Source organism: Syngnathus floridae, chromosome 6 (genome assembly GCF_059516105.1).
Source record: "Syngnathus floridae isolate MCC-2025c chromosome 6, RoL_Sflo_1.0, whole genome shotgun sequence".
Taxonomy (NCBI): Eukaryota; Metazoa; Chordata; class Actinopteri; order Syngnathiformes; family Syngnathidae; genus Syngnathus; species Syngnathus floridae.
Window position 1 is genome coordinate 7,195,123 of NC_142418.1, and position 23,497 is coordinate 7,218,619.

The 23,497-nt window shown below is 39.2% G+C and overlaps 4 protein-coding genes across 9 annotated transcripts; 2 read left to right on the top strand and 2 right to left on the bottom strand.

Annotated features, from left to right (window-relative positions):
* Positions 1–3,467: 3,467 nt before the first annotated feature.
* LOC148396237 (galactose-specific lectin nattectin-like) lies at positions 3,468–5,062 on the top strand. Its single transcript, XM_088378543.1, has 7 exons — positions 3,468–3,552; positions 3,683–3,745; positions 3,865–3,892; positions 3,972–4,057; positions 4,150–4,281; positions 4,735–4,837; positions 4,905–5,062. The coding sequence occupies exons 2-7, from the start codon at positions 3,683–3,685 to the stop codon at positions 4,973–4,975; spliced, it is 483 nt and encodes a 160-aa protein (XP_088234669.1). The 5' UTR covers positions 3,468–3,552; the 3' UTR covers positions 4,976–5,062.
* A 947-nt stretch (positions 5,063–6,009) lies between these two features.
* LOC148396238 (galactose-specific lectin nattectin-like) lies at positions 6,010–10,459 on the bottom strand. The gene is made up of 7 exons (XM_088378537.1): positions 9,839–10,459; positions 9,559–9,618; positions 9,398–9,425; positions 9,192–9,280; positions 8,945–9,073; positions 6,251–6,356; positions 6,010–6,179 (listed from the first exon to the last, which is right to left on the bottom strand). The coding sequence occupies exons 2-7, from the start codon at positions 9,616–9,618 to the stop codon at positions 6,064–6,066; spliced, it is 528 nt and encodes a 175-aa protein (XP_088234663.1). The 5' UTR covers positions 9,839–10,459; the 3' UTR covers positions 6,010–6,063.
* A 301-nt stretch (positions 10,460–10,760) lies between these two features.
* On the bottom strand, positions 10,761–12,981 carry LOC148396239 (ladderlectin-like). 2 transcript variants are annotated; one of them, XM_088378539.1, is made up of 7 exons: positions 12,914–12,981; positions 12,735–12,797; positions 12,604–12,628; positions 12,402–12,487; positions 12,148–12,282; positions 11,550–11,652; positions 10,761–11,487 (listed from the first exon to the last, which is right to left on the bottom strand). In XM_088378539.1, the coding sequence occupies exons 2-7, from the start codon at positions 12,795–12,797 to the stop codon at positions 11,387–11,389; spliced, it is 513 nt and encodes a 170-aa protein (XP_088234665.1). In that variant the 5' UTR covers positions 12,914–12,981; the 3' UTR covers positions 10,761–11,386. The 2 variants fall into 2 exon arrangements, with proteins under 2 accessions (XP_088234665.1, XP_088234664.1); XM_088378538.1 differs by lacking the exon at positions 12,914–12,981 and having other exon boundaries at positions 12,735–12,819.
* Positions 12,982–14,996: 2,015 nt separating this feature from the next.
* LOC148396240 (uncharacterized) lies at positions 14,997–23,208 on the top strand. 5 transcript variants are annotated; one of them, XM_088378533.1, is made up of 18 exons: positions 14,997–15,062; positions 15,229–15,291; positions 15,417–15,444; positions 15,548–15,645; positions 15,797–15,922; positions 16,193–16,301; positions 16,382–17,030; positions 17,121–17,164; positions 18,337–18,400; positions 18,555–18,686; positions 20,318–20,422; positions 20,498–20,547; positions 20,625–20,741; positions 20,820–20,865; positions 21,779–21,850; positions 21,936–22,089; positions 22,705–22,787; positions 22,865–23,208. In XM_088378533.1, exons 7-18 carry the CDS (start codon positions 16,998–17,000, stop codon positions 23,042–23,044), a joined length of 1,080 nt encoding a protein of 359 aa, XP_088234659.1. In that variant the 5' UTR covers positions 14,997–15,062; positions 15,229–15,291; positions 15,417–15,444; positions 15,548–15,645; positions 15,797–15,922; positions 16,193–16,301; positions 16,382–16,997; the 3' UTR covers positions 23,045–23,208. The 5 variants fall into 5 exon arrangements, with proteins under 5 accessions (XP_088234659.1, XP_088234658.1, XP_088234657.1 ...); XM_088378532.1 differs by having other exon boundaries at positions 16,382–17,164; XM_088378531.1 differs by having other exon boundaries at positions 20,625–20,865.
* Positions 23,209–23,497: the final 289 nt, after the last annotated feature.

The window sequence follows — 23,497 nt, forward strand, 5'->3', positions numbered from 1 at the left end:
AAATAAAAGACAGGTTTTATGATGAACTCGAAGCGACTCTTAAAAACATTCCCAGCCGTGAACAGCTCTACCTACTTGGTGACTGTAATGCTAGAGTCAGAGCCGATCGTGACTCCTGGCCATCCTGCTTGGGACACCATGGCATCGGTAAGCTAAACGAAAATGGGCAGCGACTTCTGGAGTTCTGCACATATCATCACCTCTGCATCACCAACACATACTTCCAGACCAAACCCATTCACAAAGTCTCTTGGAGACATCCACGCTCAGGTCACTGGTACCAGTTAGACCTGATCATAACACGCACTTCTGATCTCAGAAGCATCCTTCAAACACGCAGTCTCCACAGTGCAGTCTGCGACACAGACCACTCCCTTGTGCTCTGTAGAGTCAAGCTACAGGCAAAAAAACTATACAGATCCAAACCAAAGGGAGCCCCACGCATCGACAGCGGCAAAACAACTGACCCACCCAAAGCTACAGCCTTCCTCTGTGCCTTAGAGGTCTCCCTCCACGGCCCACCCCTGTCCAGCTCCGCCCAGCGGTACTGGGATGGCTTGAGGGATGCCATACACAGCATGGCCCTGTCGGTCTTTGGCAAAAAGCAGGGAAAGCCAAACGACTGGTTCAATGCCAATTTAACATCATTGGCACCAATCCTTGAAGAAAAACGCGTCGCACTCACAAATTACAAGCACACTCCAAACACCAAAACTCTACAGGCCCTCCGATCTTCTAGGGGGAAACTCCGACAAGCCGCTAGACGTTGTGCCAATGACTATTGGCTACAGCTCTGCAGCAACATTCAAGCAGCTGCTGACACAGGCAACATCAGACTCATGTTCGATGGCATCAAAAAGGCACTTGGACCATCACCCCGCAAAATCGTCCCGCTGAAATCAGCTTCGGGAGAAACCATCGTTGAACGCCCTAAGCAGCTGGACCGCTGGGTGGAACACTACTCAGAGCTCTATGCCAGGGACAACAGCGTCTCTGATGCAGCCCTCAGGCATGTAGGGCACCTACCTGTGATGGAAGAGCTCGACATGGAACCAACAACTGAGGAGCTAAGCAAAGCAATAAACAGCCTGCCCAGCGGAAAAGCTCCAGGCACCGATGGGATAACAGCCGAAGTCCTCAAGTGTGGGAAGCCTGCTCTTCTGCATAGACTGCACAAGCTCTTATGCCTGTGCTGGAAAGAAGGCTCTGTCCCACAGGACATGAGAAAGGCTAACATCATCACCTTGTACAAAAACAAGGGAGACAGGAGTGACTGTAACAACTACCGCTGCTTCTCCCTACTCAGCATTACCGGTAAGCTCTTTGCTCGAGTTGTACTAAACAGACTCCAAGTCCTTGCAGAGAAGCTCTACCCAGAGTCACAGGCAGGGTTCAGAGCAGGAAGATCAACTCTGGATATGATCTTCACCCTGAGGCAGCTGCAGGAGAAGTGCAGAGAACAACACAAACCTCTCTATATGGCCTTCGTTGACCTTACCAAGGCTTTTGACCTGGTGAGCAGGAGCGGCCTTTTCCAACTTGTGGAACGGATAGGCTGCCCGCCAGAATTCCTCAGCATCCTCCAGTCCTTCCACACTGACATGAAAGGTACTGTCCAGTACGATGGGTGCACTTCTGAGTCCTTTAACATCCGCTGTGGTGTCAAACAGGGATGCGTGCTGGCACCCACTCTGTTTGGGATATTCTTCTCTCTCCTCCTGCGCCAAGCCTTCGGAACATCAACTGAGGGAGTTTACTTACACACCAGGACAGACGGCAAACTATTCAACCTATCCCGACTGAGAGCAAAAACCAAGATCAGACCACTCACCATTAGGGCCATGTTGTTTGCTGATGATGCAGCATTGGCAACACACACTAAGGAAGACCTGCAGATTCTCCTAGACCGGTTCAGCCAAGCATGTCAGTACTTCAACCTGACCATCAGCCTAAACAAAACCAAGACAATGGGCCAGGGGACCACTGTCCCACCCTCCATCACCATCAACAACTACACACTGGAAGCTGTCTACCATCACCTGCCATTTGTCACTCGATGCCGAGGTCAGCAGCCGGATTGGGAAAGCAGCTTCTACCTTTGGAAAAGTGGCACCCAGAGTATGGCAGAACAGCAAGCTCACCATCCATACAAAGGTGCAAGTGTACAGGGCCTGTGTCGTCAGTACACTCTTGTATGGCAGCGAAGCCTGGACTCTTTATGCACATCAAGAGAGAAGGCTAAACTCTTTCCATCTGCGTTGCCTGAGACGCATACTGGGCATCACCCGGCGGGACAGGATCACAGACAGTGCAGTCCTGGAGAGTGCACAGCTCCCCACTATCCTCTCCTTGCTGAACCAGCGGCGTCTCTGTTGGCTGGGCCATGTCTGGCGGATGGAAGATGGTCGTATGCCAAAGGACATCTTATATGCAGAGCTAAAATCAGGCAAAAGGCGAGTAGGCCGCCCGTTGCTCCGCTACAAGGATGTCTACAAACAAGACCTCAAATCCTTCAACATCAACCCAGCCACCTGGGAAGACGTCGCCCAGGATCACCACAAATGGCAACAGGCTCTCCGAAACGGGCTGCAGACCTACGAAATCACCCTGGCTCAACATCGAGAAACGAAAAGGAAGTTGAGGAATCAGCAAGCCACCATGCCCCCACCTTCACCGGATTTGGCCCACACCTGTAACATCTGCGGCCGTGTCTGTCTCTCACGGCGAGGACTCACCAGCCACAGAAGACGCTGTGCAAAGAACATCTAACCTCCAGACACAAGAAATCTATGGTCTTACGAGACTGTGATGCCGATGATGATGATAGGTTTGTCGTTTCAGTTGGCTACATTTTCAGCTGTTTTTAGTCAATTTGTTGCAGTAAACAAAACAAGGATAACAAATGTTACAAAGAAAAGAACTAAACAGACCACAATAACAACAGTAATAAGATTAGTAAATTCGCTTACTCCCCAAACCTACCCACTTCCTCTACCTTCACATATGACATGATTGCAAACAGTGACCCGATAAATGTTCACAATTAAAGCCAAAATATAATATGTAAAATAATGAATGCATGTTAATAGTTGTCTCAATTCAACTTTTTTATGCACTTCCAATAATTTACAGTGGTAAAGTTTTTTATGTTAAGTTGGGTTGTCGGCATGGGCTGAATGTTATATATCAAATGAACTTGATAAACATCTAACCTGTCTAAGAATATATTAATGACACACTAAGGTGTTTTCTGATTTGCCTATGATTTTGAGATGACGAAAGTGACTCTTTTGTTCAAAACTTGGCAAAGATAGGACAGCAAAAATAATGACTCTTTGTTCTGTTTTTTTTTTTGTCATGACCTGACTTACAATATGTACAAAACTGTGCTAATTATGAAATGAGGTGTGTCATGACTTGGACCTGATTTGGCACAATCAACATTCTGCCAAACTGCCAATCCAACATATAAAAGGCATCGTTGTTGGTGTCCGAGGCATTGAGCATCACAACTGCAAAAGTGACTTTAGATCTCATCTCACAACTGCAAGGGTAACTTTCGATATCAATTTTCAAACTCACTTTCACATGCATTTTCAGCATATATTCCATTTTTTGTTTTACATGCTGATGTAAATGTATGGCTGATATTTATTGTTCATATTTTTCTTTCATTGCACAGATGACATTTGCTCTTCGCTTCTCGTTCCTCCTCTGTGCGATCAGTGGACCCTTGACTGGAGCCGTAAGTCAAAAGCTGACTCAAATACACTTTTTTTTTTTTTGCTTTTGACAAACGGGTGTCTTCATTTGTGTCAATGTCCTGCAATCTAATTATTATCAATGTGCTATTCTTCTTCACAGTGGTCATTAGGAAAGATTACAGTCCAAGGTTGGTAGCCTTCACTCAATTACTTTTTCAAATGAACAATTTCTTAGTTTCGTCATTCGTCGTTTTCTTTCTGTTGCAGATAATAGCTGTCCCAAAGACTGGACTCGGTTGGACTGTAATTGTTACATCTACCAAAGTGATGCGAGGAGCTTTGCAGATGCAGAGGTATGTAAGAAAATACTTGTGATGTAGTTGCCAAGTCGAAATCTTACCTGTGTGATGGTCTGAATCAACTTCGTACTCCCTCTTTCCATCAGAGCGTCTGCAACATTCTTGGTGGCAACCTTGTTTCCATCCACAATGACCTGGAAAATGCATTTGTTTTGGAGTTGGCTAAAGCGGGCGGTAATACCGCGGAATTCTGGATTGGACTACATGACAATATTCTGGTAAAATATGGACCAGCATTGTATGATTGAAATCCTCTCGCTTGTATTCAGTCCAAGGATTTTTGTCATCAAAATTGAATGTGCCCTTCAGACTCAATCTTGACACCAGTTAAAGGGATAATATATTGATTTGAGAACTTCCTGAAAGGTGCTCTCTTCTCACAATGTACTCAACTAGCTGGAAAATAACATTTAGTGATCGATCCCCTGGGAGGGCTTGAGTTCAACTTTATAAAACTATCAATTCCTCTTTCAGGATAACTTGTGATTTTTTTCCCCAATAGTCCAGTCACCAACCTTGTCCACCACAATTTAATTCAGTTCAATTCAAACATCAGTTTCTTGATGGTACTATGCTTCAAATCAAGACGGATCATGACCAACAAACAGCAGATGCAAATCCAAGCAGTTGTTATCTTCACGTGTCTGATTCAAATGTAATTTGTCTTCCAGGCTGACGACTACATCTGGACTGATGGCTCAATTAACGATTTCCAGGGCTTTAATGGGATTCCTGCTTCTTCAACTGAAAACTGTGTAGAGTACGACGTGCCTTGTAAGTAAAATCAGTAATTAAACTTATTAAAAAAAAAGTTTTTTACTTAAACATATCTCTCTTACAGCTGAATTTTGGCAAACTGAGGACTGCCTAGAAGAAAATGCATATGTTTGCATCAGAGATGTGTTCCACTAATCGCTCCTTACCATCTTGTTTTCACATGCACAGCCACACCTAGACAATTTAGTGTTCTGGAGTAACCGGACAAAACCTCCACGGGCATGAGGATAACATGCAAACATCGTGTCGACATTTTTAAAAACAAAACGAAAAATTTAGAGACAGCAATAAAAGCTTACTAAAATGACTAGAAGGGCGCACCGTGCAAGAAGAGATATTTTTAAAATGCTTTAAAAGCACTCAATCTACTATAAGACTCTAGTCTAAATACTAAATAAATCAAGGACCAGCAGATTCGCTAAAAGCTTTTACCCTACTGCAGTAGCCACACTAAATGCTGCTAAAAAAATGATCATCTGCTTTAACGAGCTGAAACACAGCGGTGAGCAGAAGAACAGCTGTCATCTACATGTTACTTTTACATGTCTACATTTTAACTGTGCAATATGGGGGTGTGCAATTACATGTCTTTTTTAACAAAAGTATGGGGGTGTGCCATTATGTACATGTCACTTGTTTGTGTATGTTCTTTTGTGTGGTTTTTAGTTTGTAAAGACTTTTAGCTTATATTTTTATTTATTTATTTTATTTTAGCAGATGCACTGATCGGTTGGCACTTTTAAATTTCGTTGTATATGTAACAATGACAATAAAGATCTATTCTATTCTATTCTATTCTATTCTATTCTATTCTATTCTATTCTATTCTATTCTATTCTATTCTGATGCTAATTACCAAGCACTACCCAAATTCCAATACTCATAATTGATGCACTCGAAGGCATGTGATTATCTTGCTATCTAACTTAGTAAGTCTGTAAGTTTAACTTCTACTAATTATATTCCAAATGGTACATGTTTATGAAATTCATTTGGGATATTTCATTCATGTGTGGTGCCTCACCTGTGATAGCAGCTCAACTGAATTCACTGTTGTTGGAGACTGGTATTGCCTTCACAAAAATTTGCACTCAGCTTTTAGTCACACTTGACATTAAAACACTTCCAACCCAAACAGTTTCTCAGACTCACGTATGTGAACAGCACAATTTTGCGTCCAATTTTATTCACACACAAAGATTTAACCATATGAATATGAAGAGTTAGGGTAGTGCTGGTGCACAATTGTCTGGATTGCTACTATTTCCTCCATAGCACAAATCTTGGAGGCAAACATATGTGTTTTGGGTTGTACAGTTTTCATCCTGCCAAAGTCCTTCTGTAAGAAATACATCTTGAAGTAAGACAGAATAATAGTTTCACCATACTTTAATCACAGATTTTACTTACCATAGTTTATTTCTACACAATCACCAGAGTCATTGGGTTCCATATTATTGGAATCAAAGTTCCGAAAATTATCAAATGAGCCATCAGTCCATATAAAGTCATCCTCCTGAGAGACAGAGTCATCATTTGTATGAGTCACGTGTAAAGAAATAATAAATGCTTGAATTTGCATCTGGTGTTTTGAGACGTCATGGAGAGATTTCTTTAGGGCCGACTCGCCCGGCGAGTTTACCGCGCGCTCGAGCGCTTTGGTATTTGGTATTGAGTATACCGTAATTTCCGAACTCCAAGTCGCGTTTTTTTTCATAGTTTGGGTGGGGGGGCGATTTATACTCAGGAGCGACTTATATATGTTTTTTTTTCACTAATTTTTACTTGATCATTTGGACATCACTTAAAAGTATAGTTGACCACTTCCCATGTTATTTTTAGTATAGTTGATCACTTAACATGCTTTTATATCTTTATCTTGAACATATTCAAAACATAAAAAATAGAGAAAACATCAAATAAAGCAATTAACACTTTAAAGCACCATATCCAAGTCCACTGTCTGTTTGCTCCTCTTATATTTATTATTATTATTTATTATTATTTGTTTATTTATAATTTCTTCAACACTCTTATTTATTCATTGTTTGTGCCTTCTTGTTTTTTTTTGTGTTGCTTGTATGCATATGTGTACTATCTCACCGAGGTTTAGTGGGAACGTAATTTCAATCTCTTTGTGTGTCTTGGTATATGAAAAAAAAAACGACAATAAAGCAGACTTTGTCTTTGATAAAACAACCAAATAAACAAAACAAAAAACTACATCTGAAAAAATATATATTTTCAGACGAAACTGGATGAGGGCGCTTTAAATTTCACCGTTTCATCAACTGGGTGGGCTTAAGAAAAATGGCACCAAAAAGAAAGTCATATTTTGCAAGTTACAAACTTCAAGTTGTAAAATATGCAGCTGAAAACAGTAATCGAGCAGCAGAAAGAAAGTTTGGAGAACCGTGATGTATCAATGGATTACTATTTCAAGTGACGTCAGTGGCACCGCGCGGCGCGACCCACGTAAGGACTACCGGCATCATTAGCGGTGATCATTTCTAAGTGACACGGAGGACAAAGAGTTTAAAGGAATTAAGGATTTGGAGTGACATAGTAGGTTTGAAAAACTATTATGGCTTTTACGCACGCCCGGTCCTACTCTACTGAGTCGGGGGCCGGCGCTCGGCCGAGTGGCTGTCCGCGAACGGTGCATGGGGCTCGGACATGGCCATTACGCACGCCCGGTCCTCTGCCATGGAGCTCTCATGTCTGGAAGTCCACGCCGCCACATGCTTGGAAGTTTGTTTTGTGGAATAAAGAGCCGTTTACCTAACCCACGTCTATCCTTGTACTTTGTTAACGCTACAATATAGTTATATACTAGATCTGTGGAATAAAGACGATGTTGACAAAGGACGAGGAATTTGATCGATGGATTTAAAGTGCACGGATGATTTGATAATATTATTGGCTTATATTATAGTTATTTGAAATATAGTTTATCTATCGTTATATGAGCCTGTGGAATATTTTGAAGTGCAAGCGCCCTCAGCCGCGCGCACCCATTGTTGACAAAGAACGATCGATGGATTTAATGAATTGGAGTGACACCGATGGTTTTATGAACATGTTATTCATGTAATAGTTGTCCTTAATCACTCTATATGTTACGTCAGGCCCGTTCTCAGCTCTTTGTTTGTGTTTGTCACGTTAGCATACCTATCGTTTAGCCTGTTGTTGCTATTTAAACGAATTGGAGTGACATCGATGGTTTTATAAACATGTTATTCATGTAATAGTTGTCCTTAACCACTCTATATGTTACGTCAGGCCCGTTCTCAGCTCTTTGTTTGTGTTTGTCATGTTAGCATACCTATCGTTTAGCCTGGTGTTGCTATTTAATGAATTGGAGTGACACCGATGGTTTTATAAACACGTTATTCATGTAATAGTTGTCCTTAATCACTCTATATGTTACGTGAGGCCTGTTCTCAGCTTTTTGTTTGTGTTTGTCACGTTAGCATACCTATCGTTTAGCCTGTTGTTGCTATCGTTTAGCCTGTTGTTGCTCGTTCATGACTGTTTTTGGTGTGGGATTTTGTCGAATAAATTGCCCCCCAAAATGCGACTTATACTCCGGAGCGACTTATATATGTTTTTTTTCACTTTTTGGGGCATTTTATGGCTGGTGCAACTTATACTTCGGAGCGACTTATAGTCCGGAAAATACGGTACTTGTATGCTGCAATTTATCATATGATTGAATAAATAATAAATAAAACTAACACAAATTCATGTTGAACCTCTATTGATACCAGTTGTGGCATTAACCACATGATAACATGCCAACGTAAACACAAACAGGGTGTCCCATAGAGTTGTATGTACGTATACATGCTTTTGCAGTCGAGAACTAATTATCTAGGTTTTTTTCCCTTGCAGGTTAAGCCCAGCAGAATTGATGAAGACAGCCCAAGGTGCATAAAAAAAAATGGAGAATGTACCCTTGAACACCTAACTCTTCATCTGTTTCCTTTAAACTACTGAGAAGATTGAGTCTAGAGGACGCACTCAATTTGTAAATGACAAAATGCTTGGGCCTAAAAAAGTGACAGGGGTTAAATCTAATATTTTCATTGGTCAATGTTTTACCTGAATTGCATCATGGAGTCCAATCCAGGCTTTTGTTACATTATCCTGGACAAGCAGTTGACGAATGATCGCATTTTCCGCATTGTTGCGGATAGAGGCAAGGTTAGCATCTAAATCAATGCAAGCAGCCTGTATGGTAAAAGAGCAACATTTTGATTTAATTCCTTCAAAACTGTCAGGCGTGCAAAGGGTTCTAACTAATTTTCACAAGACTTTATCTCAACTCTTGTGGAAAAGTCTCCCATACCTCTGCATCTGCAAAACTCGCTGCACTGTCTTGGTAAAGGAAACAATAACAGTCCACCTGAATCCAGTTTGCGCTAGGACAGTTAATGTCTGAAACACAATTGTTGTTTTAGGCAGAAATTGATACATGTCAATAAGATCTGGCGTCAACATTGACGTAGCTAAAAATTGGTTGATTAAAAAAAGGATCGAGTCACAGCTACCAACCTTTCCAATGGTGTACAGGTAAAGGCCACTGCACAGAAAGAAATAACAAAGAGAAAACCAGATTGCAGAACACTGACATAAATCAAGACACCAATATATCATAGTAACCAATATAGCAGAATGAATGTTCATTTGAATAAAATCGTGAGATTTTTACTTACAACTCCAGTCAATAGTCCATTGATGCCACAAAGGAGGAACAAATGAACAGCAAATGCCATCTGCAGTAATAGAAAAATACATCATACTTCTAACATTTAATATCTAACATAAATATGTATATATCTCTGACCCTGTGAAAAAAAACGTTAGTGTTGAAAAGGTATTTCTAGTCATAGAAAAATACTTTCATTTCTAAGAATTAATACCTGCTTAAAAATTGAGTTAATGTTGAAAAAGTCACATGAAACAACACCGGAAGTAGAAGTTGGCTGTCTTTACCTTTGCAGTTGAGATGCTTAAATCGTGAACGAAAGAAGACGAACAGCTTTTATATACGATGACTTGACAGTCTGGAATGTGTAGACTATGTCAGTGTCATATAAGAAGAGTTCCCACCACAGGAAACTTTAATTCAAGTATGTAACAAAACACAACAGCCTGTTTCACTGCTTTTCTGTTTTTGCAGGCTTGGAACTGACAACATGAGAGAAAGGCATTTTTTTTATTTTAAGGTAAGTTGGAATATACATTAACGACCATGTCTGGCTGGTAAGAAGTTGAAAATGTACAAATCTTGTTCGTTTTTTCATCCAAAGTTAATTCATAAGCCATAGGAGCGAGTGTTTTGTGTGTTTGCCTGCCTGCTAATGGAGCTGTAACAAGACTTGAGATTTTAGTCGACAACATTTTCCGTATTTGCATTGCTGTCAAAAATAGCGCTGTACAGGGCATGTCTGACAAACTCAAGCACACAAATTATCCAAAAGATGGCAATTGAACCGGATCAGTTACATACCCTGCACACAAGTAGAATTGTCTTCACTCTGACGTCTAACATTCCAGCCAATCATGACACTGTGGACGTTTTAAGATGAGTGGTGTGACATAGCCTAAAATGTAAAAGTCCTTGAGCGTATGCAGAGACAAATTTCACCGCACCCAGTTGTGTGTGTGACAATCATTGGGACTTTAACTTTAACTTTACCGGCTTTTGTTCTGTTGTTGAGAATTCCGCTAACAAACAAAAAAAGCTAATCCTAGGAGCTTTTTCCTTTGTTTCTTTATTATCCAAGATAAAATAACTGATCTGAACTAGCTGTACATTCCAAATTCTGTTTCTGACCTTGTGGTTTTCATCATCAATCATGAATATAATCTACAAATGGTGTCACATATTTGAGTATGTTGCAATATGAATACATTTTTGAAATGCAAGGCAATGTAAGTTTATTTGAATATATTTGAAACATTTTGAAAGGCCAATGTGAAAAGTGGTAAAAAACCCCAGCAGATAACACCCACAAGTGCTAAACATAGAGTTTAAAAAACATCAGATCCGGAGTTTTTCATTTTATAATTGCTTTGCATGTTGATTTAAGAACTCTTGATCCATCTACTCCCTTTAAATTTGGAGTCTTCCTCTTCAAAGGTCTCTGCCAGCCATTTACACAGAAGTGAATTATTGAATCATTACAGGTCAAACTACCCTTACTCACTCGGGTAGGTGGGGCTGCTTCATTGCCCCCAAGGAAAGTGGGTAGTAGCAGGGTGATTCAGCATAAATTGTATTGGGTTAAGCATTTCAAATGAAAATACAGTAGAACCCCGGAACTTAGCGTTGCGTTCCAGGGTTATACCATACATTCACAACAGATGCTTGTCTTTTTCAAAATGAATAAAGGGATTTCTGGGCCTGACCAAGGGACGAGACATTTTTTTTTAGTTAATAACGACTGAGCAGAAAGAGAAGAGGAAAAATTATGATGGTAAAGCCCCCCCCAAAAAAACACCGCATTTGATATTTGCTTCATTGATTATTGATCATAGCTATGGACAGTCTGGAGAGCTAGGATCTCCGCCATGGCACACATCCATGATGCAAACATATGGGTTGGTGCCTGTGCAGTCATCATCTTGCCAAAGTCCATCTGTAAGAAATACATGTTTAAATACATTGTATTAACCTAATTTAATCACAGGTTTAACTCACCGTCTGCCTGGATCTCTACACATTGACGGCCGCCACTCGGCTCCAAATTGTCAAAGTTGGTGAAATCCACAATTGATCCATCAGTCCAGAAAAAGTCATTATTCTGGAAGAAAAAGTCACAATTGAATGAGCCCATGTAAGCATATATAAGCAAAAAGCATTATTTGAATATAAATCTACTGTCTTTCCACAGTCTTGATTGTATTTCACCATCATTTAAATCATAATACAGCGATTCTTTTTCTCTTAAATAGAATTCATCCTGAAATTAAACTCGATAGGATGTATTAAAAAAGTTGAGACAAGTGAGACAATGACAATAAAGATCTATTCTATTCTATTCTATTCTATTCTATTCTATTCTATTCTATTCTATTCTATTCTATTCTATTCTATTCTATTCTATTCTATTGAACGTTACGTAAACCACCAAGTGGAGGTAGATGCGTTTTAATGTTTTGTCCTTTCATAGCTCCACACCTTGCTGGTGACAAGATCGTATCAGAAGTACACATTCATTTCTTTTGAGGCAAAAATACTTTGGTTGAACACAAGTGGCAGGATTCAATCACAATGCTTTTACTGGTTAAGATTTTACCGCAATTGTATCATGGAGCCCAATCCAGCCAAGTGTCGCTCCACCATTATCATCATCAATCAGTTGTTTTACGATTTTATTTTCCAGGTCATTGTGAATGGACACCAGATTTCCACCTTTCATTATGCAGTCTTCCTAATGGAAAAAGAGAATGCCAAGTTGATTTCATTCATTGAGATCCATCAGTCAGCAGTCAAATGGATCACTGATAGTAAAGAATTGTATTTGTACTTTTTGGTAAAAGTCTTTCGTACCTCCGCGTCTACAAAGCTTAGTTCGTCAGCAACGAATATGTAACAATGACAGTCCAACTGAGTCCAATCAGCAGGACATTTAATATCTGCAACACAATTGTTTTAGCGAGAAAATGAGACATGTCACCAAAATCAGAGGTCAATCTTGACAAAACTCAGAAATTATTCATTTGAAAAGGTTCATTGAGTCACAGCTACCAACTTTTCCAGAGAATAGGGAATGACCACTGTGAAGAAGAAAAGCACATTTTGTAAAATCAGACTGCGTTGACATTGGCATCCAACATATGTTTATATTGAAGTCAGTGAGTAAGATGATTTTTTTTAACTTACAACTCCAGACAACAGTCCACTCATCCCACAAAGGAGAAAGAACGAGCAACGAGCAAATGCCATCTGTGCCATGATAGAAATATACCTAACATTGTTAACATGTACACGTGAAACAAAAGTGCATCCAATGAGGAAAGGTTTCCATAAAATACAGTTTGAAAAGCAGGACGTAAAGTTACCTTTGCAGTCAAGCGACAGTTTAATAATGAAGACGATGACGGCCATTGCTTTTATATGTTCGGTTGGCAGTCTCGGAATGTTGAGTGTGTGAGATTGTGGCAAAGTCACATGATACATCATACCAGTTCCCAGAGCAAGGAAATAAATTAAGCTTTTAACCATACCAGAAAAAAACAATGAACCTTACTGATGAGGTGTTTGACAAACAGGTTTTGAACAAAATGCGTGACTAGGAAGACAACTTGGCGACAGAAGAAATATTATAGCTTCTTTGCCGCGTTTGATAGTGTGTGAACTTGTTATGCTAACCTGGTTGCAAATTTAAAACCAAAACACGCCAAAACAACTCATCTAGATAAGATAGATGTTGCGCCACAAAGCAGCTTTGACCTACATTTTCATACATGAAAGATGTGTATGAACATGAAAATGTTCAATATTTACACAAATAACAAGGAAAATGTTTTTCTTCCTGACTAAAATTAGACTAAAATGTTGGCAGTTTTTGTTGACAAAAAATAGATGGATACAATTATGTTTTCTTGGTCTGAAGTAAAGACTAGAATTTTCAATTTATAGTCGACTAAAACTTGACTAAATGAAAATGCGGATGAGATTGACTAAATGGGATGAAAACTAGCGAATCACCTGTCAAGGTAAGGTGGAAACAGGTTTCTTTCCAGCTTCCCAACTCTGCCAATGATTGTGCAGGTTGCCGCTGACAGACAGAAAAAACTTCATCAGCAGGTACGTTTTGGATAATCTGCTGAATTTCATGTTGAATCCCATTGCCAGGAAAGTGTTAATACAGGAGCGGCAATAAAGAACAGCCAGGGAGTTTTGTAAGATGGCATTTAAAGATTGAGTCTTTGGACGCTGTTGTTGTCTGACTGGTACGGCATGGTGCAATTAGCTGACGTGCATAACATTGTTCAAAAATAGTCTCTGGATGCTTGACTTATTGTTTGTCTTGGACCGCTCCATCTGCACTAGTTTTCACAGCTGCGCCGCCCTAAGACTGCAAAACTGAGACAATATTATTATTACTATTTTTTTTTTTTGCATAAAAGTGCTTTTTAAAAATAAAACTGACTTTTGTTTTAGTTCTGCTTGCTGTATTGTGTTTTGCTGTACACCAGATGTTTTTGTTGGCGACAAGGCTGAAGAAACTCTATCACTATTGTGTAAAGCGAAGCCATTAATTTTCTCTCATCCAATTGTTTGCTGTTGTCTTATTTGGGTGTGATACTGTGTTCCTCATTCTTGAGAAATTGCACTTGGTGTGCAACTTTGCTATCAGGTTTTCCCCCATGATGTCCTAGCAGAAACAGATGAACTAATTATTTGTTGACGCCCGGGAACATTCTAACCAGTTTGACTGTCGATGCAGTCTCACTTTGTCTAGTTTGATTGCTTGCCGCGCCTGTGGCCTCTGAAGAACTTTATGTCAGTGTTACATTAAGACCACTCAGAGCCTGGGACTTACATTTTTTGAAATCAAAACCACACACATACATAAAGACTGCAGTTCACTGGCTTGTGATTGTACTTAGAGATGGTGCGAATGAATGAGCCAATGTTGAACATCTAATAACAAAATATTTCATTGATTTGCAAATTAATAAAAATTTCTGCTGGTAGGTCAAGGTTGGGATTTTTACAAGCGCATGAGGTCTTCAGATTATCCCCATCATATGAGGCTTCAAGGAGACAAATACTGAGCCACAAAGTAGTTTGCACAGCACAAATATGTCGTCAATAAGGCACATTAAGTTATCGCCTTCCTCACTATTTTTTATTCATTCCTACTTATCACCCTGAATTATTTTTTTATGTAATATTTTTTTTGCAATCCTGATTTTACCACAGCATTAACGTAGATTAGTGCTAGACCATTGCAAGTTATACGTACATACGTACACATTCCAAATTACAAAAATATTTATTCGTTAGTCTCCACATTGAGTTACAGGTAACTGAGTTTAGTCCATTAGCTGTTTGGCAAACAAGTTCTTTGGGTTTTTGTTTTTTTGTTTTCTCTGATGTGTCATGTGACTTTGACACGATTTGACACATTCAACATTCCAAGACTGGCGATATAAAAGGTGTCGTCGTCCACAGCACTAAGGCACCCGTACAACTGCAAAGGTAACTTAACACAACTTTACATTGTACTTTTCAAACTCAATATCATGTCAAGTCTTGGCATTTAGTCTATTTTTGTGTTTTATGTAATAAGTGTAACATTGCTAATATTTATTGTTAGAAACATGTTTTTCAATTATTAAAAACATGTTTTTCAATTATTGCACAGATGGCATTTGCTGTTCGCTTGTTGTTCCTCCTTTGTGTGATCAATGGACTGTTGAGTGGAGGCGTAAGTCAAAATCTTAACCGCTTACATAACTATAAAACGTAAATATTAAACTTATATTTACGGTGATGTTTGCTGTGTTTCTGTTTTGCTGTTTGATTTTAACAATACGCTTTTGTTCATTGCAGCATTCGTTCTTTTTCAATTTTTGGAAAGGTTGGTAGGTATAATCAAAAGATAAATGAACTATTGATTAGTTTTGTTGACATCCACACCAGATTTAACTGACCTATCTTATTTTGTTTTTGCTTTCCTCAAGAAAAAAATGTCATTAATAACTGTCCTAAAGGGTGGACTCAGTTCAATTGTGAGTGCTACATTTTCCAAGCGGAAGAGAGGGACTTTCTTGATGCAGAGGTATGGACGAAAATAGTTGTGATATAGTTCCTAACCAGTTTACTGCTATTTCAATCAGTGATCCATCGATCCGTTGATCCAAAGTGAAAATGTCTTGCTAACGGTGGATCTGAATGAGTGAAATCAAGTGTTTACTTTCTTTCTCCATCAGAGTGTCTGTCAAGTTCTCGGTGGGAATCTAGTCTCAATCGAAAATGCCCTGGAAAATATATTGGTTCAAGGACTTATACCAGAGGGGGTTACTTCAGCCTGGATCGGATACAATGACCAAGATGGGGTAAAACATTGACAAAACATTAAAGTTCTGATTGAATCCTGTCACTTCTTTTCAAATTGATACAATTATTTGATTTGAAATTTGATGACTTGATTGGTGGATTTGAATCCATTTGGATTTACAGTAATAAATACTGTCATGCTACAAAATGTTACTAAATATGTATTCATATCTTTTGAGTATGGCTAGTTTTGTGTAGAATCACTCAAATTGATTGTGTGTCCTCAACTCTTAAAATATATCTCAATTAAATGTGATTTTGTCTTCCAGGATGGTGCCTATGAATGGACCGATGGAACATCACCTCCTGATGATTTTTTAAACTTTGATCCACCACCACCACTTACTACTGGTGAATGTACCGTAATTGATGAGGATGGTAAGTAAAATCAATGAATAAATACAGTTTGCTGAGAATTACACATATGTATACACATCCAGGTTTTTTTATTCTTTCAGATGGTGTTTGGATGACTGTACCGTGCACAGACACGGAATCATATGTTTGCAAGAGACCAGTTGTCCATTAACCCTGATCACTTGTCTTCTCATCCTATTTTCTGTCACAGTTAAGTTTCTTTGCCTCAACAAGATTAAACTCATCTGGCGTCTTTGTGTTTCTGGGGTGACTATCAAATGTGATATTTTTTCTTCTATTTCATCAATGCTCAATCATTATCAACAACAAATTAAAATCTCAAACTGCTTGTCTCTAATAAATCAAAGAATCCTTGAGAATCAAAATGCAACAGAAGCGACAGCTTGGGAAATGTTTTTGATTTTTGAATTGTAAAGTATTTTAAAAACCCACTATTAATTTCAAGAAAGTACAAGAAAAGAACCTGGAACGTTAGAATAACATACACGCACACACACGCGCGTGCGCACACACACACACACACACACACACACACACAGGGGCAGTGAAAGCAGCGTCATGTGACTTGTTTCACTTTGCGTTTGTGTGCAGGTGTTCATTGACCAAAGCACACATTTGCCATAAAGGCTACCATGGAGGAATGTTCTTTTGTGTGTCTAACTAAATGTGACTTTTACTTGAACTGATTTATCAAGAATGGGCCTCAATGGTACACTTACTGCTTATCAGGTAGGACTTTCCGTATATCATTTTTTAGGCATATAGAATGTACAGCCAGACATGGGAAACCAGCATGAAATGCCTATTTTTGTTTTGCAGATCGATGTTCTCTCAACTGTATATTTGGTCTCATTAATTCCCAGGTGATTCATTTCTGCATCTTTTAGCTATCAGATTTTATGATTATAAATATCATATACACTTTATAATATAGATCAAATTTGCTCAAATTACTATATGCGATCAATAAATGGTATTGCGAGAGTGGATTAGTGTGATGATAACCGTCAAACCTGCATCACAACCATTACATGTAATTACATATATTAATTGGGCTGGACTGACCCTTAATGGAGAAAGTGAGACATGGATATGGAATACGTGTCATGGTAAATAAATATAAATAGCAATTAAACACAATCGATGAGCTTCAGATGGATCGGAATGGGTGTCATCCAAAGGTGGATGACAATTTCATAAATACGTATGTATTGGATATCTACCAATATGAGCGCAGCTTAAACACCAAGATGGAAGAGGCATTTGGAAGCAGATTCAACATTTAAAAGCTAATGATGATAGTGACTGAATTAAAATGTATATTATTACAGATGAAGGTAAATAAACAAAGGTAATAAGGTAATAATAATAATAATAAGTAAGGTCAATAAATGCTTTAAAGCAGGCAGTTCAATAACATTAAATAGATACAGTATTTTGTGTTGTCTCGGCCTAGTCTGTGTATGCAATTTGTTTTGTATTCCATCAGCAGGATATCTTTCCCTTCTTAAAATAATGGCATCAGTCTCATTTGATCCGCCCAAATTATTTATTTATTTAATTATTTATTTATTTATCATTTTGTAAACATCACCTAATGACGCTGGCCACTTTGGCTATAATCGGCCACATCCTTTATTTAATGTAGTTCTACCCCTGAAATAATATTTAAATTATAATCAGTTGTTCATTTCATCAAAATGTATCATATGTTATGTAATATGCTTCAACTTTGGCACTCCTATTGTATGATAACGACCAATCAAAAATGTCAGTTAAACTAAATCACAAGTCAAATATACCCAACTCTATTTATAGCCCAACAGCAGCTGTAACACAATAAAGACTGAACTTAGAACACACAATAAACTGGTGATGATGATGATGATAGTAGGTGATGAAGTTAATGTATTGATTTGCTTTCGCTGCATTGAATCTTTCATATGAAATAGAATAAAAGCATTTTTGGAGACACAAATACAGGATAATGATGCGTGTGTGTGTTTACATGTTTGTGTCTTAATGTCATCTGCAGCGTGATTGGCAGCTGTTCTGTGCTGGTGGTTTCCATGGTCAGATGGAGGCATCTGAAAGAACAGGTTTGGTCGTTAGAGAGATTGGATGGATGGATGGATGGATGGATGGATGGATGGATGGATGGATGGATGGATGGATGGATGGATGGATGGATGGATGGATGGATGGATGGATGGATGGATGGATAGAATTAAAGCATGGTGTTTGTGCATTTAGGTGCACCTTTTAGTTCAGCTGTCCCTGGCAGACCTTGCAGCTGCTCTGATCCTGATGTTCACCAGTGCCATCAACAAAGTCGGTGCCAACAACAGTGTAACCATTTGCCTATACAGCCTGCCTCTGTCACTGGTGAGAAACAACAGCCTTTACTCCCTAAAATCATATTTCACTCTCCAAGTACGACCATCTTGAGCAAAATTAAAATACAGGAATCTGACTACGACTGGCTATTATTCCAAATAATCCTGCGACACAATTTGTAGAAATTTCTCGGCGGTCGAGGGTATTGTTGAGAGGATCATGGATACTTTGAATTCTATAGATTAGCAACATGATGGTGAAATGAGTGCGTCTAGTCAGGCTCTTTCAATATGCAAATATGGAAAGTATGTGTGTGCGTGCGGTGTGTGTATGTGTGCGTGCGGTGTGTGTGTGTGTGTGTGTGCGCGCGCGCGTGTGTGTGTGTGCTACTTACAGTATAGGAGTGAAAACATCTTTTTGTCTTTAAAGCAGAAGTGGGACTTGTTGTTTTATAGCTTGCAAGTTTCCCCTACCACTGGAAAGTATCATTTATATTTAGAGCAGCATAGTAGGGTTATTTAAAAAAATAATAACAATTAACAATATATATTTTGTTACATTTTGCAATGGTATTTTGTTGGAAAAATAAATAATAGGTAAACATGACAACCAGGTACAGCTTATGCAATACACACAAATGCAAAATACAGATTGTGGTGTTAAAAGGTTTCTTCTGCCTTGAACATTCCTGGCTTTTTACTAACAGATTCCACGTGCATGAAGTTGAGTGCAAAGAGACAAATTGTCATCAAACACGTGTGTTGTAAATCTGAGGGACACTCATTAAAAAGATGGCATCGTTTTCACGAGAACATGTACTTAGACTTCATGTGTTACATAACAACATAAACAGACAGTGGGCAATCATTAACCAAAGAGGCACTGTCAGAAAATCACATTGATGTTGAACGCTGTGGTAGATGTGCTGAGTTGCTAAACACTAACCATGTGTCATGTCCAATGCAGTTTTCCCTTGACTCAGTCAAGCTAGTAGTCAAATGAGTAATGATCACAGATCGGAGTACAAGACGTCTATAAGATGTACACAATTGGGCTCTCACAATTTCAAATCGATCGTTATCTTAGTGTGGTAAATTGTGACTCACGGAGGTTAGGGTTACATTTGATGGTATTTTTTTTCAGATGGATTTGTTGGTTCTGACAACAGATTGAGTAGCACTCAGATATGCTTCATAAGAAAAAATTTACGTATATTTATGATCAAGGAAATGTGCATGTGGTGCTTCTCCCAGGCTTGTGGCCTTTTTGCTGTGGAGACAGAAAATAATGAAATGAAAAATAACACCACAATACTCGAGAACTGAATGGCTTATGGCTTAGTACCGACACGTGATCCAATGCTTGAGGAAGCCCTGCTCTACGTGATGCAGCCTCTGCTGATGTCGACGGTACCAGCATGTAATACGTATTACTCCAAGCTACACCTAGGCTGTGTTTTAAAATGGGCTGTAGTTGTATAGCGCTATTCTATCTTTGGTACTCAAGGTGCTTCACACTGCTTCCTCATTCACCTGCTGATGACAGACATACCATCAGGAGCCAATAGGGGTTCACAAAGGATAAGCATTGAAACCCCAACATCTGGGATAGAAGAGGACCATTCTACCGCCAAGCCAAGCCGCCACTATATCTAAGTTGTATTTTTCCTTTTGTCCCAGACATTTTACCTGATCTCATTCTTGCTGGTGGCAGTGTACGCATGGAAGTCCAAAAACTCCATCAAAGGTTGGCGAGCGACAGCCACTGAGGATGAGGGGAAGCAGGTGTGGTATCAACACATACATTGTTGGGTGTATTTTTAAATAGGGATGTTTAAATAATGCACATTTGCCTCACAGAGTGGCTTCAGAAGTAGACTGTTATCTTTACCAGTGTACATGTTTGTTTGGTGAGTGTCTCTTTTGAATCTCTTTTCAACGAGAAGAGGGTAAATGATGTGGATAATGGCATTTAGCGCTTCATTAGGTTGATCCCCGGTGCCGTTTACTTGGCGTACGTGCTGACACCTTTCATCCGAGCCACTCCTTTAATTCCTGACCCCCGAAGCACCAGCATCCAGGACAATGCTAAATACTGCACCAGGTCATCATCAAATTTGGAATTTTACGCAGACATGACAATGTTTTCTCACCTCTTTTGTTGTCTCGTTTTTATCCTCAGTTGTATTTTGTTCATGCACATCTGGATAGATTCCTGCTCAGATGTTGTGAGTATCAAAACTGTTTTTAGTCCTTGAATCAACATTTTGATGATGAATCTAAACTTCACAAGATCTGAACAAGACCATATGTTGCCATGTCTGTTAGTAGACTATGAGTACCAGGGGCAATGCCCGAAAAGATGCCAGATATCAGCTGTTTTGGCATTTTAGCCTTCATTTGGCCATTTTCAGGGGCCCCTTAAAGTGAAACTTGTCAGAGACATCTTGTCCTTGACAATTCAACCCCAGACCCCACCACTTTCAAATTAGCATCAAATTTGGTAAAAATATTTGTCATGAGTGCATTCGCAAAAAAGAAGCAATTCCCAAAAAGTCAGATAAATTCTGCCATTTTGTGTAAAAATTACAAGCTCACTACGGCTATTTCCAGGAGCTTGGAAATAGGTATTGTCAGACTTTTTTTTTATAACTGTCCCCTGAGACTGTATGTTTAGCAACATGAAAATTTGATAGAAATAAACAAAACTGTATCAAGAAGAAAACATAACATAGGAAAGCTGCCATTTTATGCTTATTCGAAGAAGTCTTACAGGAAGTCTGCCATTTTTGTACTAAGGAGTTATTTGACAGTGATTTTGGCCATTTCCAAGTAAATCAAGAGACTTTGTCCCTGTATGGTCAAATTTGAAGCAGTAAGCCCAGAACATTGCCAAGCTAAGTCGAGCGATCCACCCTTTGACCTCTTTTTGGATGTAGGGCAATACAGACTTCTATTTAATTTTGTTGCACCTTGTCGCGATTCTGCTTCTGAACCAGGCTATATAGACAGACAACAGTAAATTGAGAGAACTGCCCAACAGGCAGATATTACAACAAGGTTCCTGACGCTGTGATTGCTTTATGTATGAGTTTCATCAAGATTCGCAAATCCTTACCCTAAACTTTTTCTTCTTCCAAGGAGATAATCCATGATACTTTTATGCGAGTCTTTATCTTCCTGGTGGTGATCCCTGTGATGCTGTCATGCTCTGTAGGTTGCCACCATCAATAAAAGTGTTTTTCAGGTTATTAAAACATTTATTTTGACACTGTGGTTTTGTTTTTACCAATGAAAGGTTATTTACCATAAGGTGGGAAAGTGGCACGAAGAGCACCAGCAGGCGGCCCTTTTCCCAGTGGAAGGTGACGGACTCTCTGGCAGGAGATTGAAAAGTTCCTTCACCACAGCCAGGAACATGGTCATGGTCATCTTGTTCTGTTGGGCACCAGGTATACAATACTCACGCATGCACACAGGCTGAGTCTTTTATACGTGCCTTGAACGTGACATTTAATATGGTACCGTGATGTATATTGGTTGCGTTTAAAAAATATGTGAATATTATCAAGGTGAACTAATAATGACAAATGAACCAATATATGCTGAACTACTCGACTTACCTTTGATGGGGAAAAAACTGCAGTTGCAATAAGCAAAAGTAATTTGTAGAGCTAAAACCAGAAAAAAAGTGTAACATCAGATAAAATCACTTGCATGTGTAACAGTAACTTCAAGCTTGAAAGATATGAAATGAAATGAACTCTAAAATGTCACGCTAATCCTGAAATAATGCTGTAAGTGAACAGAGGGACCAGATATAAGCTGATAAAAATGCTTTGAAACAAATAACGTATAATTGTATTAGTTCTTAAAGTGAAATTTACAAAAACTCCAGTAAAACAAAAACAAAAAAATGAAAATACTTTCATCAAAAACATGCAAACTTTTTTATGTTTGGATTTATTGTGGATCGTTTTTTTTTGTGTGAGGAACACGTTCTGTGCTGACCTATGAATTATCTCCTTGGAATGAAAAAGATCCTAATGAAAATCAAATGTTTCCAGCCCTCCTTGTCATATTGTTGTCAACGTTGGTGCTGTGGGCAGATGTTGAGCAGCAGAGCCTGTTCATCGCCTACACAATACAGGTGTCATTCATGATTGAGAAATATGCACTGTTCTTAAAGGGAAGAGTGAGTTCATCCCAGGCTGTACTTCATTCCAGGCCGCCAGTGTGTCTTTACAAGGCTTCCTCAACAGTTTGGTGTACGCGTGGGGACGCCCTAACTTTACCCAGGCCGTCATAGGGGAGCGCACACCCCTGGTGATGTACAGACACATGGCCTTCTTCGACGAGTCGCTAAGTTGCGACATCAGGCATGACAACAAAACATTCTTCAGATAAAATGCAACTCTGGCTGAACTCAATTGAAGAACAGATGGAGGATGAACAAAGACTGATGCCATGTTGTCGCATTGAAACTGCTGAGATGCTACAGTACAGTGGGATCAAAATCGTATTTATACTTGTGCTTACTCAAATGGAATAAAAAGGTCACACCTCCCTGACGTACGTTGGAACCAGCCTCGACTTTTTGTTTTTGTTTTGAGAGACATAATCCAAGGTGTGAGAACTTTATGAAAACGGGTTCCCAATGAGTAGACTGGCATGAATTGTTGTTTTGTTTGCCTGCCTGACAACAAAAACTATGATTAAGCAATGAAAAAATTATTATTAATGAAGAGGGAGAAAGAGAGTGAGAAAGAGTCCCAGGAATTGTTGTATTGTTGTATTGTTTTGTGTTTGCCTGGCGCTTGACAAAAAGTATAATTTGTTCGAAGAGAATATGGTGCAGGA